General features: G+C 44.9%; 5 protein-coding genes across 5 annotated transcripts; 2 read left to right on the forward strand and 3 right to left on the reverse strand.

Moving 5' to 3' along the window:
• Nucleotides 1-168: 168 nt before the first annotated feature.
• TrAtP1_006586 (uncharacterized protein) lies at nucleotides 169-977 on the reverse strand (the record flags this gene model as incomplete). Its single annotated transcript, XM_014083162.2, has 1 exon — nucleotides 169-977. The coding sequence occupies exon 1, from the start codon at nucleotides 541-543 to the stop codon at nucleotides 169-171; it is 375 nt and encodes a 124-aa protein (XP_013938637.1). The 5' UTR covers nucleotides 544-977.
• Nucleotides 978-5,461: 4,484 nt separating this feature from the next.
• Nucleotides 5,462-6,878, forward strand: TrAtP1_006587 (uncharacterized protein). Its single transcript, XM_066113188.1, has 4 exons — nucleotides 5,462-5,827; nucleotides 5,909-6,182; nucleotides 6,237-6,678; nucleotides 6,780-6,878. Exons 1-4 carry the CDS (start codon nucleotides 5,732-5,734, stop codon nucleotides 6,832-6,834), a joined length of 867 nt encoding a protein of 288 aa, XP_065969274.1. The 5' UTR covers nucleotides 5,462-5,731; the 3' UTR covers nucleotides 6,835-6,878.
• Nucleotides 6,879-8,802: 1,924 nt separating this feature from the next.
• TrAtP1_006588 (uncharacterized protein) lies at nucleotides 8,803-10,748 on the reverse strand. The gene is made up of 6 exons (XM_066113189.1): nucleotides 10,348-10,748; nucleotides 10,137-10,284; nucleotides 9,826-10,078; nucleotides 9,640-9,765; nucleotides 9,421-9,570; nucleotides 8,803-9,347 (listed from the first exon to the last, which is right to left on the reverse strand). Exons 1-6 carry the CDS (start codon nucleotides 10,391-10,393, stop codon nucleotides 8,904-8,906), a joined length of 1,167 nt encoding a protein of 388 aa, XP_065969275.1. The 5' UTR covers nucleotides 10,394-10,748; the 3' UTR covers nucleotides 8,803-8,903.
• Nucleotides 10,749-12,824: 2,076 nt separating this feature from the next.
• Nucleotides 12,825-14,236, forward strand: TrAtP1_006589 (uncharacterized protein; the record flags this gene model as incomplete). The annotated part of the gene is made up of 2 exons (XM_014083165.1): nucleotides 12,825-12,875; nucleotides 12,923-14,236. 2 exons carry the CDS (start codon nucleotides 12,825-12,827, stop codon nucleotides 14,234-14,236), a joined length of 1,365 nt encoding a protein of 454 aa, XP_013938640.1.
• Nucleotides 14,237-15,410: 1,174 nt separating this feature from the next.
• On the reverse strand, nucleotides 15,411-16,983 carry TrAtP1_006590 (uncharacterized protein). The gene is made up of 2 exons (XM_014083166.2): nucleotides 16,591-16,983; nucleotides 15,411-16,509 (listed from the first exon to the last, which is right to left on the reverse strand). The coding sequence occupies exons 1-2, from the start codon at nucleotides 16,843-16,845 to the stop codon at nucleotides 15,529-15,531; spliced, it is 1,236 nt and encodes a 411-aa protein (XP_013938641.1). The 5' UTR covers nucleotides 16,846-16,983; the 3' UTR covers nucleotides 15,411-15,528.
• Between the last annotated feature and the right edge of the window lie 562 nt (nucleotides 16,984-17,545).

Genomic DNA, 17,545 nt, shown 5'->3' on the forward strand with positions numbered 1-17,545 from the left:
ATTGATGTAAATGCTTCCACTTTTGGCTCCAATGACCCAGCATTGCTCCGTATGCACAAATGTATTATTGCGTGGGCACATATTTGTGGTTGAGTCGTACCATATTAAAAGACCGAAGAAATCGACCCTCCGTCTAAGATCCCTTCCAAGCCCTCAGCTTTGGAAATATTAATGCTTGGTACAGGAAATTGTGAAGCCGTGCTCCCAGTCCACAGGCTGCTGAGCAAATCTCTCAAAGTCCTTTGATGGGTCGAAGATGTTGGCGACCTGCTGAACTCTATTTCTCACCACTTTGCAGTCGACATTTTGGAAATTGGCAACGAAGAAAATGCTGGTAACGAGTAGTTTGCCGTTTTTGAACAGATTGGAGTTTCCAAAAGCTCGGCCAACGTCCACAGGAGTTCCATCAAGAGGAATGGACGCGTCGCCGTTTGCTCCAGAGACGTCGTTTGAAAGTTGCACTGTAACCTTGCCTGCATTATGGGAAGGGGGAGCTGCGGACGCAAGAGCAAGGAGGGGGAAGAGGGCGATTGCAGAACGCATTTTGGTAGAGTTTTGAGTTTGAGTTGATAGTTGTAATTAAAGAGTTATTCTGTTTGTTGAGGTATTGTTGGCTTTGAGTGCTTTGAGTGAGATGAAGAGCCGTTTATATAGAAAACAGGTGATATACGTTTTACGATGATCAGCATCATACTTGCTAAATGTAAATTGACTTTTCACTTCTTTACAGCTTCGAAGTGTCAGCTAGCAATAGACTTCGCTTGACATCGGACAGTAGTCGATCCGCTTATGAGGAGTATAAGCTGACTTTTTTTCCTTCCAGCAACCTTAGCCGCAAGCTAGCTGTAGCTTTGTTCAAGATACTTTTTTCCTCAGCTCACTTACGTCACTTCGCCAGGCGCTGCTTATATCCCAGTAGTAGAAGTGAAATGTGAGCTAGTCAAGGCGAGGTGAAAGATCAAGACCGAGTATAAAACATGAAGTCAAGATCGTGGAGAGACAATGAAGTGGAGCGCTACGCTATCCACGGATAGCGGATAACCGGACCTGCCATCTGCTTAGCGAACTGCTCTAGTTTGCTAGCGTAACCCAAAAATAAACTGACAGCTCATGCTATAATAAAGCGTGCTTCATAGACAATGAAGCCTTTATTTTCTTATGTCGCCGCCATCTCGGGCAAAAGTGGAATCCCGCAATTGCTTGTGAACTAATCAAAGTTATATACAAGCTGCCACAATATCTTATGCTTTGTTAGTGAAACTTTGCATTTATGACACTTCTCTTCATGTTGCAATTCGTCGCCGGGATAGCGAGGATAGAGGTGACATCACCAACTTCCCTGGGTAGACTTTTTCTTTTACAAATGTATCAGGCAGCACTTGAAACAAGAATTGATGGGACGTGATACTCTTCATTTCTCTCATCAATGATGTCTCAAAACTGATAATAATTGCTCTAAACAGACTTACCAACCTCGTACGCTGCCGTGATGTAGGTTTGCCGGGCTCGTCTTGTGCGAGCTATCCGGGCGTGTGGCGAATGGCACATATCATCAAAAAGCTCAAGAAACATGGCGCATTTGTTTCCCCGCCGGCCATCAGATTGACTGTCACGTCATACGAGGCGTTCATATAGACGCCTCACTTGATATATGATAGCCTGATTAAATGAAAGACTACTTTATTCCATTAGGTAAATTATTACATTGGAGATAATCATTATGATGTATATCGCCTAAGTTGTATCCTTGAAAATTGAGCACAGCTGGCGTGTAACGCACTCATCTCTTGTAACAATCGCCTTTCTATTCTTAGTCTAGCACATGTAGTAATTATGGTCCCTGTAGTAACAAAATGTTTTACAAGCATATGGAAGTGATGCAAAGACAGCAGATACAAGTTGACTCACATAATACTCGACAATTCCAATTACCTACGCTACCTGGCGAGAATTTCTCCCGCTGTAAGGTGTGAGATTAAAGCCGATACAGTATGCGTTAGCATCTGTGCTAGTAGAGTTTATACATCCCAAAGGAGAAACCTGCAACGCTTCGGTCAGACATATAAATTGGTTAGGCATTGCACTTCGGGCCATTATGAGTTATTAGTCGCAACTAATGTGGAGTGATAACTAGCTGTAGACTTTTGCAATTCTCCCGCAGCAAGACAAAACGCATTTTGCAAATGGAATGCACACAGTGCAGGCCTCGTACAGACATTGGACTGTTTTTGATCCGATTATAGCGCTTTAGTGCGATAGATGGCTTGATCAGGCTTAATCGGATTATGAGCGCAGTCTATCTAGATGGCCTACAAAAAAGTCGATGTCTTGGACTAACTGGTTAATTATAGCCATATTCGCTGACTGTAGTTTAACGAGACAACACTAATATAACTGAATGGGCCGCATCTGATCACATATAGTCCATATATAGTTTAATCAAGGTTACATATGTCTAAATAACGAGGGTCATCTAGTGAGATCTAGATTATCTAGTACTCGGAAGTCTCCGCTTTACTCAGGGCAATAATCCAGCCTCACACCTATATCTGGGGACCGTATAGTGGCAGATAAGTTGCCGTAACCTAAGGAAATACATGCTGATATGCTGCCCAAAGATCGGTGAATGACCGAGGTTACACTGGACAATGGGCATGATGTTTAACGAGCATGCATGTATCGCTCAAAGCGGCGTGAATAGTCATACAAGGGGCACTGTTGCGGACGCCTTTACGCAAATTAACGCTACATGTATTGTCACACCAACATTCGCGCAGACTGCTACTTCCATTCTAGCTCAGACTTGCATCGCCGACAGTCTGTTGAGTGAGGGGTATCGGATGGTAACATCAAGATAATCCTGTGCGCGCTTTATCCGTAGATACTCTCGGTCTCCCATTGGCCTCGCGTTACGCCACCTCGAGAATGCATCGGGTTGTTGCATCTACCTCTGCGTGCATGTAGTACCTCTATCTCTGTTATCGGCGGCCTCCAAAGTCGAACACGTATCCATTGAGAGTCCTCCTTTTTGCACATATCGAATGTAGCATGTTATAAGGCGACAAAAATTATGAATATATTACTTATACTATAGCAATATGGCGATTCGACGAACGCCATCTAGTATAGATACGACAGCATATCTTTAATTTAATATACTCGGCGTAAAGTTTCCTCTGAAGCGCATGAAAAATAAAGAAATAATTGCGCCCACTTGAGATCTGATATTTACTAAAACTGGATGTCAATCTAGATATCGGAATGCGGTACACTGTCGCTTGTTGTGTTTTAGCGTGTATGAGTATACAGATATATTTTGATCATAACAATATATTAATTAATATAGACTTAAAGTATTCGTAGTATATTTATTTGAGAGCACATTCACAGCCAACTTCATCAACTCAAGCCCACATGCCCTTCCAAGTCATCTGGTAGATTGCCCCGCAATGATATTCTACTCAAGTTGCTTTCCAGGTCCAGCGCGTTTCCCTTGTCCACCTGCTCTTGTCGATCCTTCTTTTCTTTGAACTTCTAATTTCTCTTTCTTAACTTTGGCAACTGAGCTTATTGTGTATGTTTTCGTCTTCCCATCAAAAGAGGCTACAGTATATACTGCCCCATTATGGTGTACCTGTTTACCTAAATAGGCATTCGGGGGCGGAATATCCGAGGGCGGAGTCTCCGAAGGCAAGGCCTCTGCACTTCCAACAACAGTTTGTCGCAGAACAGCCTCTAATTTGTCTTGTCCAACCTTCTTGAGAGAATTGATCGTATAATTTTCTGTGCCTGGATCATAAGAGACTACAGTGTATTCAATCCCCCCCCAATTTTACCTCTTCGCCATGTTTGAACTTCGGAGGCTTTTAAGAATTAGAAATGCCTCGCAAACCAATGTTACTGCACTCACATCGGCAGCTTTTCGTATACTAGCCCTAAAGAAAAATTAGAATGTCGTTCAAGTTTCATGAAGGGGTCAACTTTCATGTTGAAGATTATTGCAATAACAGTCGTTTCAGGTTATTTCAAATGTCAAATTGAGTGAATTAGGAAAGAGGAGGAAGAAGAAGAAGAAGAAGATAAAGCTGACAATAGGCAGCGGCTGAGATACACGTGCCTTTATATTACTCGCCGCGAGGGTCACCTTCTTGTACACGCATATACATGTATCGAAGCTGTTACTCAACTTATGTGGCATCCAATAGAGATGTTAGTTACCCGCCCACTTTCTTATACGTACTTCGTACCCAAGGCCTTAAAATCATGCCTAGCACCCAGCAACTTCTCAAAGCTATTTCTGCATGTAGAGAGACAACTCTGTATTTATCACCAAAGGCATCACTCAGGTTTTCACCTGGAGGCACCTCCAAAAATGAGTGAGGAAGCTTCTCTCAGCTCAATCCCACTCCTTGATATCGTAGAGACTTCGGCATTGGCGAAATCATCTACAAGGCCCTTTACATCAAGGAATGCCCTCGGCTTCGATCAAAAAGGCGGCTTCGTTCAATCAAGGCGAGCAGCTTTGCTCGCCCATATGAACACTTCTAGCGGGCATCAGACTTGTGTATCACTTATCAGAGAGCAATAGGGCTACTTCAGCTAATGATATCCTCGTATAAGGCTGCATGCCCTTGATCTAATGTACTCAGCATATACTTTCACTCGAAGCCCAAAAAAGCCGGAAAAGCGAACGCGTCCACATTAAATAGGTATGTAATATTATAAACATTAGTTGTGTTTAATTCAAAAACCGAATACGGTACACCTATACACTTGAGTAAAAACATAGGCAAGTGGAGGATGTTAGGACACAGGCATTGAAAGCTATATACACGTACCTATCTATCTAAGAAGTATTATGATACGTGTTCTACAAATTCATGCCATATCTGTTTGATAGCAAATCCACAGCCAACCAGGCCCACATGGGCTTCTATCATTTGAAGGACCGCCCCTAAGTAGTTTTCTGTCCACTCTGCGATCCCGAAGAGCTTGCATTATTCGACTGCGTTCTTTGTCCCTCTTTCTTTTGGTCTTCCAGTGGTGGTCTTTCTAAATCTTTTTTTTTAACTTTCTTAACCAAGAAGATCGCGTATTCGTCTGCTGCCGGATCAAAAGAGGCTATAGTGTACTCCTGGTTCTCAAATTGCACTCTTTCACCATATTTGAACTTCGGAGGCTTATGATAATTAGAAATGCCTCATATAACCAAGGCTACTGCGCTTACAGAAGAAGCTGGCGGTATAGCAGGCCTGAAAGAAAAATTAGAATGGCATTCAACATGTATTTAGGGGGTTGGACTTCCATGTTGGATATTATAATATCAAGTTATTGCACGGCTCAAATGATGTTAAATTAGAAAGAAAGAAGAAGAAGAAGATAAACATGCATATATCTTATCCAAGTAGCTCGAGGTGAGGGGTCAGGCCGCAATGTTGGGTCCACCGCCTTGTACCGCAACCCGTGCACGGTTTCTTAGCATCCATTAGAGATGTTACGCAGCCTCTCACTGGGTACCTACTAGATACATACAGGGACGACCCTTGCGCATATAGGTACAATGTACATGTAGTCCGTACCAATCCAAAGCCTTAAATACATGCGAAGCACCCAGCGGCTTCAGCGCGTAGGGAGCCAGCCCTCATCAATCACTGAGGGCACCATTCAGTATTTTGCCTGGAGGCATCTCTAAATTGAAACGACGAACTCTTACCTTTCAACCCAACCCACAATGGTGGAGACCCAAGAAATCTCGAAGTCAACACCATCTGAATCAGATAATTACCTTGGCTTGCCAAGAGCGGTCGGAAAAAGGGACAGTTATGAAGTTCGTGGTACATATGAGCCTTGATTCTGAGCACTTCGCTTGATACACCATGTAGTAAAATACTAACTAAACATGCTTCAGTCGAAAATCATAGGTTACCCACCCGGGTATCCTCGTTATTCTGCACTACTTGCCTCCAACAAGTCATTCCAAGTTTGGCGCCGGTTTTCGGTCTTGCGTTCGCGCCTGCTTCTCCTGAAACAGGATGAGCTCTCGCAACTAGAGGAGCAGCTAGAGGATATAGATGCTCGAGACGCAAATATTCTCCCTATATTCCTAGGAAGCAATCGCATTGACCAGAATGAAGAAAGAAAAAGAGTTCTCAAGCGGATTGATAGTGCCTTAGGAGAATATGGTATTATCAATCGCCATTTCATTAAAAGTTTGAAAAGTACTAACAATGACAAAGATTCTTTTTTAGCCAGACAGCATCAAGTTTTCATGTCCGACACTGCCCAAGACCGATCTATTTCAAATCTCCAAAACTGGCATCGCAATAATGGGTCACTGGCAGTGGACGAAAGAGCCTATCTAAGTCGCGATGATCTTTTCAGCCCTTTAGGGAATAATAGCTGGTCAGAAAGGCAAGTCGATGTGATCGAAAATTACTTCCCCATTAATATGGCTGGAATACGAAACGTGCCGGAACTATTGAGGCAAATAATACGGGTTTTCCAAGCGGCTCTTACATCGGTGCTTCTTTTTACTCCCGTTATTATTTGCAATTTCGTGAGTAACTTGACATACAGAATAATCCTTATTGTTGCCACCACGGCTATTTTTATTGCTATCTTGTCGCTTATTGCCCGAAAGAGGATGAAATTCTCTGATTTGGTTATAGCTGGCACAACGTATGTTTACCCTCAACTACTCTACTACCAGGTCACTGTAAATCCAAGTGATTGATAAAATTAGTTACTGACTGGTGTGAATCATGATACTGGGCTTATAGATATGCCACTGTTCTTGTCGTATTTATTTCAGGAGCGAATGTTGTCAACAATTGAGGACCAAGCTCTACCGAATTGATTTATCTTTTCCTTCTTCTTCGTCTTCTTCCTTGTTGGAGGAATTTATGGCACTAGTGGTTGCAAATTGACGCTTTTACCAGTGCAAGTGTTTAAAGTTACATTATGCATACGCTTGTACAATACATTTACAACCTTGATATACAACTATATATTAATGGCCCAACTCAGTCCTAAATTTACTCGGAACTTTACAAACGTAGCTGTGGATATTGCTTGTCAAGTTGCAATGACATATCTGGGATAATGCAGTACATTTAAACATCATTTATGGCGAAACTTATCAACTGGCCTCATCGTTACAGCGTACATGGGCCTTCTCAACAACTCGTTTGGCGTTTAAATTACGTGTCTCTTACCTTAGCACCCAAATAGATGCATACTTCTGACGCATTGTAAGCTTACCTAGGTGAATGTATCCCTTGGGGGCCATATTTGGTACAATGAAAAGGCTTGGTCGACCAATGGTGATGGTCCACGTTAGTAATATTATCGCCTCTTAAGAACGGCAGGCATTGATTTTTATTATCCATTACAAGTATGCCTGTTATGCGGCTATCGTGTATGGCCAGAGCTGAAGTCTTACAGCAAGGCGCATCACTCTTGTTGTGCTACGCAGTGTACCAAGCCAGGGGGGGTGGGATACGAAAGTTCAAAGGAATGTACCGGAGGATAGACATGCATAGTCTTCGAAATAATATGCTACGTCAGCGGTGGCCTGAAGCAATACCTCCTCGCAGCATCAATAGCGCCGTGCCACCACTACGAGGTAGCATCACAGCCTCGTTGATATGAGCCCAACCACGCACGGATACCTAATTAATATCCAAGAACGTCATAACCCAGTGAAATATTTGGGGGCTAGTCCAGCTGGAGTGCATATGGCTGAAATTTTCCTGCAAAGATCCTTGCTCTTTCTCGCTTCCTGAGACATTTCTATCCAATGGATGTCCAGGCCAATGTTCAGCTCTGGGGCCCACCTTGCATAAACATTTATTCTACCGGCGTCTCCGTCCAATTAATCATTATCTCGGTCTTGAGTCGGTGTGTAATGGTTACGCCGTATTTACGGCCGAGAACCCCCTTGCAAACCGTCCTATCAAACCTTACGGCATCTCTGCCCGATCAATGTTCATCTCGTTGTTTTGTTCGGTAGCTGTGCTTTATTGACGCAAAAAGTCGGTCTGTGTGATACGTTCTAAATTCTAGGCCTCTCGCTGAGTTCGTACAACCTCGTATATTATATTTACCTCGATTATATCGAGCTAGCAACCATATAGTAAGTCATCAATAATTTCAGTTTCACTGGTTTTCGCTTCATCAAGAGAGAGCGGATATGTAGAATTTTGCTGTAGACTCTTGGTACGGAGTTGCTACCAATCAAACCGCCCTATACATAGCTGTGGGAGTGACAGGAACAGAGGAGACTGTCAACAAGCCAATGAAATGGTACCCGGATCGCAATGAAATGGCAAATTACAAAGACTCCATAAAATATACGGTATTGCAATCAGCTTTGAATAGTGACAGACGCTCCACGCAAGTCAAGCTACTGGTTGATTCAAAAATGGTTGATGTTAACGCAACAGATGAGACTGGAAAGACGGTCTTGGTACTCTACATGAGAAAATTACGCAAATTTCACCTACTTTCCGATGTCCGCAATCTGAAAGCTTGAAGCAGGTGCTGGATGATCTGTTGGAGGCGGGTGCTGCAGCAGAAATCCCAGATAATGAAGCGAAATCCGCCATTGACTTCGCAAAGCAGGCAGGACTGACATGGGCTGCTAAGAAATTGAGTTCGGTTCTCCAACTCCCTATAAGTCCTGGTCCCGCTTTAAAGTCCCAAGCCGAGCCAACGCAAGGTGTAAGAGGTATGTTGAAGAAGACAGAATCGAGCAAATTCTCAAAGATGTTCTAAATAATTCTATTTTTATTGCTTAATATGAGATGCTTAAAGTGAGAGTTTTGTGTAGTCTTACGTTCTAAATTCTTTTTTTCTATCCCCGAGTCTTACATATATTCAATACAGGTGGCGCATGCTATACTTTAAAATGCGTTGTTTTCCCCATTTAGAGCCTGGTATCCGGATTGGTTGCTCCGCATAATGCCGTGGTTGGAATGGTAAGTATGATCCAGATCATGGCCAAAGTCAGAAGAGCCAGAGGGTTCGTGGGATTTAGTGATCATGTAGAAAGCAAAGACAATCCCCTCAATCGTCTCTCTAGGATTTAGCATGGCTAAAAAGGCACGTATACCAAGGAAGCCTCCTTGGTAAGATCTTGGAATGTCTGCGTGACCACTTGATCCCTCGATATCAGCACCGCGGGCAAGCAAGTATGGTTGCACGGAATAAGCCCATGCCATGAATGCGGAGATGGGCACCATCTCAATGCAACTAAGTAACGCAGGTATTCCGATGTGGAGATCGGCATATGTAAGCTTCGACGTGGGATTGAGGCTGCTAGTATTTTGTAAGATCAAGAAGATAATCTGAGGGAGATTGACGTTAGCCTCCACATCTGACTTTAGAATGAGTAATCTATAGGATAAACAAAATTCTTACACTTTGCACGAAGCTCAGAAATACTATAAGCTTGAACGCAACTAGCTTCAGCATAGGTTTATGAACAGCAAGCTCAGACTTTAATGTCTTAACGAACACGAGGACCGACATGACGGCGATTGTAAGTGAAGTTTGCGAGATAATAGTAATCTATTCATAGGTAGGTGGTTAGCAGTAGGTCAAGCTGTGAGAATCAGTACAGAGTTGAAGTTGACATACCCACAGCCTCGTATAATATGGCTCGATCTTGTATTGGCAGTAAGTTCCCACTGCCTCTGAAATGTCGGTAGCAATTGCCGACAGCAACGCAATAATTGGATACTGAAAGACCGCTATCCAGCGACTCTAAACGAAGAATTGTCAGTTGGACTCCCCACTTTGTATGCAGTAGGCATTCCGACTTACTCGAAACCAAGACAGTCCGCCGACTTTCCCAGCTTGCGACTTTTTATCCAAGACTGTCATTTTCGCAAAGAAATCGCTTCGTTTCTCAGAGTTGGGCGATATGAAGTCGCACATGAGAAGGAAGAAGGCACATAATGAGTTTGCCTGAAAGACCTCAAGCCATGGGTCGAGATAGACATCTGCCTCGGGGAAGCAGATTGACAAGAAGCAGAAGAGGGAATAGAAGGGGACTAGAAGGCTAATTCTCATAATCCTGCGGGACCAATATTAGTTTTTATAGGCCTATGAGATAGGAAAAGGGCAGAATATACTTGACTTGTTCGCTAGGACTACAAAGTCGGTTGGCGTGGCTGAAGAGATGAATGAAGATGACGATACACGCGACTGCCACACAGCTCCCAGATAAGATTTTGTCGAATTGAAAGAAGGTGATGGACCCGAAAATTGCTTCAGTGGCATCTGCAATCTTGATGTTAGTTACATACATCTAGCCATGTACTCATGTCATGCTGTAATACTTACTTTCGGAGAGATCATGCGATGGGCATGTGTGGTTTTTTGAGCCCATGTTGAAGGAAAATATGATAATATCCGTAAAATAGAATAAAAGAAAGGGAAAATGAGCTTGTTGTATTAATAACAATCTGCATAAACCAAGATAGAGAATGGCTCAACACGCGTATTATAAATACATGTATATAAGTGGTGTCTGAGACGAATGAACAAGGCACCATTAGTGGCAATTGCACCAGGTAATGGAGGCCTCTTTTATAATACATATTCGTTTCAACAGTTGCAAAAGCACAGGCGCTTCAGATCCTTTCAGAAAAAGAATGCATGTATTCGTCTTGAAAGAGTTGCTGAGACCCTGGATCTTGGAGTCGTCGAATGGATATCCCAAAATGGCATAGCACGGAGATGGCAGCGCAGGGGCTCAGCCAAAGCCCCCTGACAGGCAACGTAAGAAAGTGACGGCTAAGCGATTTGAAGGCGGTGATTTGCCTGTTTTTTCGGGCACTACAGCTCCTAAGGCTGACCGGACATTGCCTACGGTATGCCTAACGTCGCTCCTTTGCTACTGAAGACAAGTAGGATTGATCCCAGTGCCGACCTAGCCAGAATGCAATGCCGCCGTTCACACTGCTTTAGGATTTTCGCAGATGTATTTCATCGCTAGTAATGACTATGTATTTGATGCTTTACGGTAAAGATCAAGGAACATAATACACTCTCCCATGCGAGGATCTCCAGCAGCGATTGGTCCTGGAATTATCGAAAATGGAAAGCTTCGATTCCGAAACTGTCCCCATATCATATTCGATAGCTGACGCAACTGAACGCTAAAGTCGGGTAGATCTTCCAGCGGAGGATTCTCTTTAGGAGTTTGTGGGGTCTTGAAACTGGCACTACGCCTGCTAAGCCAATTATTGGATGCCTCTATTATCTTCATTTCTAAGAAGCCCTCAATTATATATCACTTTTGACATATATTTAGTATGGGATTTCGTTACTCTATTGGCCCGTGTCGGCGATAGGCCGCTAGCTGTGTTTTTCGATCCTATGTGTCAGACACTGAGACACATAAGGATCAATGTTGTTATAGAGAATGTCCAAGAATATGTCATATTCAGATGGCTTGCTATTTAAACGAAAATAGTCCGCATTCGGCGAGAATGGCATAGGCAATTGGAGAAATCTAAATCTCCAAGACCTCAAGTCCATGCCAGAAGGAATAGGACAGCAATACAGGTGCGGATGAAGGAGGAACAGCAGGCTCAATACTGTGGTGCACTTTTGACTCACAAATCCATTGCATTTATCCCCAGAAAGGTGCATTACGAGAATTGGTTGACTGTGGCTCAATGTTGTTCAATTACGCACACCTAGTTAACTCTGAGTTACTTGCATGAAATAGCAATTCATTCTGACTGGCGGCCACGAAACATTTCTGCCTTGTACAGCCCAATCTTCGCTCTCGCTCTCGTTTTCGTCCAATTCGGGATAAGCAGGATGAGACGAATCCGCCACGGGGCTGCCGTCAATAGGCCCGCTGTTAAACAACAAGCTTACTTTTTAGGGGAAGCAGTAGCGCAGCCAGAGCGGAAACAGCAAGGAAATTAAGAGAAAAATGCGCCTAGAATACGTGTACACTTGCACAGCTCAACAGGGCCCTATTGAAGGATCTGCACACCGTTTCTTGGGCCTATTTCTCGACGCTTAGACTTTGAAACATCACAGTCAACTCGAAAGGCTTTCCTATTTAGGTAGCTTGAGAAATAGCCAAGTGGGGCCTTGGAATTCTGTCTTGGGTTTTCGCAATTCTCTTTTACCTTGGAGACCTATGATCATAAGTATTTGAACTATCCATCTATATTTAGAGAAATAATAAAAGTTTGTACTATATACAATAAGACAGTGTGTTTTAAATAGCATATGAGATAAATAAAACTAATGATGATAATGCCAGGTTCCATTATCTATGGCATTCTCTACGCAACGCCGAAGTCGTCATGTTTTGTTTTACATTTATCGGTGAAGAAGCTGTGTAGGTGCCGATCTCCCTTGTCAATTTTGACGCTCTCCGCCCCTATGCTAGTCGGAACTCGATCTCACTTATCACTTTTGAATTAAACAAGTATTCGTAATGAGTGTTCCCCGCCACAATACTAAGCCTTGTAAAGAATGGAATTGATCGCGGATCCTATGCGAGCTGCAAGTCTTGGTGTTAAGGCAAATCCGGACGCAGGAAATAAAGCTTCGATACAAGCTTTCGGAGCAGGGAATAGAGCCATTATGCATATTAAGAGGCACAAGTTGTAGCTACTTGGCCGCGTACATCCTGTCGTCGTAATCACGTTGAATGATGTTACTCCGAACAGACCGTACTAGTTCAAAAGGAGATTCTGATTCGAGCTGCCATGCAACGCAAATGATATATAAAAGGCGACATTCAACCATTCATTTCTTCTGACATCTATGAACAGATACAAACAAGCAATATGAGATACCCGGACATTATCTTGACTGTCGGAACCTTGGCTATGGGCGTTGTAAGTTGCGTCATCCCAGTGCTTGTATAATATACTGATCTCTATAGGCCGCCCAAGTCAGCTCCAACGGATCTGCTATATTCCCCTTGAGCAATGACACAGAGTTTGCGTTTATGCTGGAAGCTACACTGTCTCATTCCAACAATTTCGGGGCGAACACTGGTGAAGTTCTCCGAGCTGCTAGTCAGATCATTCCCGGCGACTTCGACAGCTGGTACAGAGAGTTCATCTTTCTAGCGAATCAGATACACGGCAAAGCAGAAGCCATCAATGCCAAGCGTTTTCCTGTATCGGCTCGTGAAGCATACTTCAGATCTGCGACCTACTACCGCGCTGCTACCACATTCCTGTACGCCAACATAAGCGATCCACGGATTTATTCAGTCTGGGATTCTGCTTTGGGAGACTTTGACAAAGCCATCTCTCTGCTTCCAGTCCCGGCCGAGCGAGTGAATATCCCAGCCAATAATTTCACCATACCTGCCATCTTTTACTCTGCCCAAAGTTCAGTAAATACACCCAACAACCATCAACAAAGTCCTTTCAATTCCACGAAGCGTCCTACAGTAATTGTAGGCAGTGGATACGATGGCTCACAAGAAGAGCTCTACCACTCTATTGGTCGTGCGATACTCGACCGTGGCTGGAACTTCATTACATACGAAGGTCCAGGCCAGCCAACGGTTCGCCGGCAGCAAGGACTGGGATTCATCCACAACTGGTGGGAAGTTGTCACTCCTGTTGTCGACTACTTAACAAAGCGTCACGACGTGGATATGGACAAGATTGGTCTCATTGGAGTCTCATTCGGCGGGACATTGGCACCACTTGCGGCCTCTCGTGAAGACCGTCTGTCGGCTGTTGTGGCAATTGACGGACTTACTGACTTGTTCAGCGCCCTTCAAAGCCAGTTTCCGCCCCAGATCAACTCCCTTTTCGAAAGTGGCAATAAGACAGAGTTTGATGCACTGTTGCTTTCCTTTATTGGCAATCCGGCTATGCCAACCGAGCTCCGATGGATAATTGCCCAGTCATTGTGGGTTTTCAAAACTACAAGTCCCTTCGAGTGGTTAACAAAGCTGCGAGACTTTAAAGTTGACCAAACTGTGGCCAACGGTATTCATTGCCCGGTGCTCATTGGCGAGGGAGAGAATGACAGCTCGGCACCGGGGCAGGCCCAAGAAATGATGCAATTTCTCAGGAGGAAAGCCACTTACAACTTATTCAAGACAGATTTGGGCGCTGGCGAGCACTGCCAGCTTGGAGCAGAAGCACAGGTTGCGCAGGTCACACTTGACTGGCTAAGTGACGTTTGGGAGGGTATCAATGTCCCTCACAATATGACTGGCGGCGTTTATTAAAGGTGGCATATTACGGGGACATGATCAGGGCTAGCAAGACAGCTGTATAAAGCAAACGGCAGAATGAATCCGATTGGCAATGGGTACGAATTAGGATACTGTTAGACAGCTTGGCGCCGTGAGGCCCTTTTCCTCGAGTGACTGTTACTTTCAACCTTTAGGCGCTTGTTGTTGATAGAGAAGAATTGAACAGTTGACCCTTTACTAACATGTCGATACCATGATGAGAATACTGTTTAGAGTGCGTGCAAAAGTATAATAACACCCAGAATATAAACGGAGTGCCTTCCGTTTACACTTTTTTTGCCTTTCGGCGCCTCCGAGGTGATCCGATGTCTCCATCCATGGCATCGTTACACATCATATCCGTCCGTTTAGCTTATTCCTCGTTTATCTGACCATCTTAGATTCAAGAAGCACGGATAAGTTATATCGGCGCATGGCGAAGAATGCAGTGCGGATACTGGGGAAACGATCCTTGATCACTCAGCCTGCTATTACTCCATATACGCATCATATCGCCATTATTTACCCAGTTTCCCACGAGGGGGCAATCATGGGGATTGACGTCTGTGCGCACATGATTTACATTATGGAGCACATACGAAGCACCAACCAGTGCATGCAGCAAGCATGTAACACGGCACAGGACAATTGCATGAAGCATACAGGGCGATCAAGCCGTCTATCGAAATGAAGTCATGCGCCTTGATTCAGAGACGTAGGAGAATCCCATCCTATGAGCTTCATCGAGATGGCTTCGCAAGCGCTGCACGCGATTGCGTAAGTATGTACCCGCAGTCTGAGTCGCGCACTCAAGCTGTGAACAGGGGTTCAGTTACCCTTGCTTGTCAGTTGATTTCATGTGGACCCGGCAACCGCTAGAAGCTCCCGTTGACTCCGTCAGTGGCTGTAGCCCGGTGTTTCAATTTCAATACGAGCTTGCGATGTGTCGATCACTCTCTCGTGGCCCGAAAATTGGTACAGCAGCGATAGCCGAAGTCTCTTGGCGGGCAAAAGGCTCGGCAAAGCACATGGTTGAGGTTGATGGGCGATCCGTTGCCGCTTTTTCTTCCAGACGAATACGCTCAGTCGGCACGGCAAGCACATGTGATGGCGCTGTCGTGCGCCCTGACTCGCGATAATCCTGCCGCTGGTTTTGGTCATGGCAGTTCTGCAAACATTGAAGGTATATTATTCCTACTTCTGTTGCTATGAAACACAGATTATTGCCCCCAAATAGAGATTACATCCACAACCAACAACATTCTCACATCCTTACTCATTCGTCTTCAGACCATCGATCCTTTCTTCATGCTGTAGGCCGGATAGTCCGTAAACCCGGTTGCCGGGTCCTCAAAGGGTCCATAGAAGCGAGACCTATCATACTGGGCCAGCGGCCAGCCATTCCGCAGCCTCTCAACCAGATCCGGGTTGCTGATAAAGTATCTCCCGTAAAGTAAAGCATCATATCTGCCGCTTTCTATAATCCCCCACGAAGTGGCATGGTCAAAGCCGCCAGCAGAGAAGAAGGGCGTTTCTCCCCAGATGTCGCGGAACATTGACAGATCGACCTTTGCAAGTCCCCAAGAGTTTAAGAACTTTTGCTTCTCGGCTTCAGAAAAGATCTGCTCATATCGCGGCTCAATAAAGCTAACGTATGAGAGCTTGGGATGGCTCTTCTTTAGCTCACGACATAAGTGACCCCATGTCTCAAGACGCTGCTCGCTGCGTGTTTGGTTAAAGAGACCAAAAGGACTAAGTCGGATAGCTAAGTTGTCTTCTCCTATAGCCGCAGCCAACTCGGCCATTAAGTCGAGAACAAACTTGCAACGCTTCTCAGGCGTTCCGCCATACTCATCTGTTCGCTTATTAATATTGGAACTCAAGAACTGCTCCGGCAAGTATCCGTTCCCTCCGTGAAGCTCCACGCCGTCAAAGCCAATTTCCATGGCTGTCTTTGCAGCAGCGCAATAGTCTTGGATGGTTTTCTTAATATGATCCACTGTTAGCTCAAGAGGCAGCTGGTCGCTGTACTTGACGGGAGTTCCATCAGGAGCGGGATACATGAAACATTCGTTTGCATCATCCCAGGGAATGCTCGACGGCGCTACAATCGGGGTCCCTGTTAGCTGTGGGATGTTGGCGCGGCCAGAATGCCAGAGCTGTGCATAAATATAAGCGCCTTTGGCATGAACTGCATCGACAACCTTCTTCCACCCTTTGGCCTGCTCTTCCAGAAAGATTCCTGGGACTCCAGGCATAGCATTTCCCTAAACAGCTTAATGTCAATACTACCCTGTCTTTCGTTTATACTCAGCGCCACTCTATGTGGTATCCAAGGGATGACATACTTCCAGTGATGGCGGAATGCCTTCACTAATGAGAAGCCCCCCATCCGTTGCCCGTTGTGCATAATAGTCTGCAATAAGATCGTTGGGAACCCAGATCCGATTTGGATTTTCAGGCGTCGAAGCATGAAGAGGCGTCCCACGGTTTCTCGTCAGGGGGGCAAGGACAACTCGATGCTTGAGAGTGATTTTCCCATTTGCAATCGCAAGCGGCTCGAACAACTTCGAATCCTTTCCAACGTTAATTTGAGAACCCATTTTTTGCCTGTGGTGTATGATGAACGCCTTGCACAGTTTACTGGGACAAAGAAGAGTCAAGTGAGACAGATAACATTACTCAAAATAAATACAAGGCACGCAGCTAGGTATCTGTTGGACAGAATGACTCGGGGAGGCCGCGCCAAAGTGAAAAGGAGGGCGACGCTCATAGCCCCAAAGAAGAGAGGGTCCCCTGGAAGTCTTTGCAACCCTAAGCTGTGCAAATAACAAAACTAACTGCCAACCGCATCTATGGCCCCTTTGACCTTGGCCGAAGCCGACGGCTGAATCTCGAAAAGAGCATAGCCAAACTGCCGACATGGATATGAGAGAAATTTGTTGCAGCGCACTCCACTAATAGACTCCACAGCGGTAGCATCGCAGGTCGGTGCCTTTCCCAAAGTACACGATCGGTTTTCCAATGAGCAAACGATATTCATGGCAGCCGTTTTAAACCATGTCCTTCTCCATGATGGCGTTGCGGTGTGACTTGGGCGTCAGTTCGTCCATGCGCCCCCGGGCCTGCTCCCCCAGCTATCGCACATGCTTGAACCCTGTAAGTCCTTTTGTCGAGATGCCTCGTGCTGGATGCTGCGTAACCGAAACGTTCCGTTTGAACATCATGTCATCGCAGGGTCCATGACTAGTATATACGCCAGTTGCTCTGCCTAGTGTGCCGTTGGTTGATAGCCTTTGCCTC

The sequence above is a fragment of the Trichoderma atroviride genome, chromosome 3 (assembly GCF_020647795.1).
Source record: "Trichoderma atroviride chromosome 3, complete sequence".
Classification (NCBI taxonomy): Eukaryota; Fungi; Ascomycota; class Sordariomycetes; order Hypocreales; family Hypocreaceae; genus Trichoderma; species Trichoderma atroviride.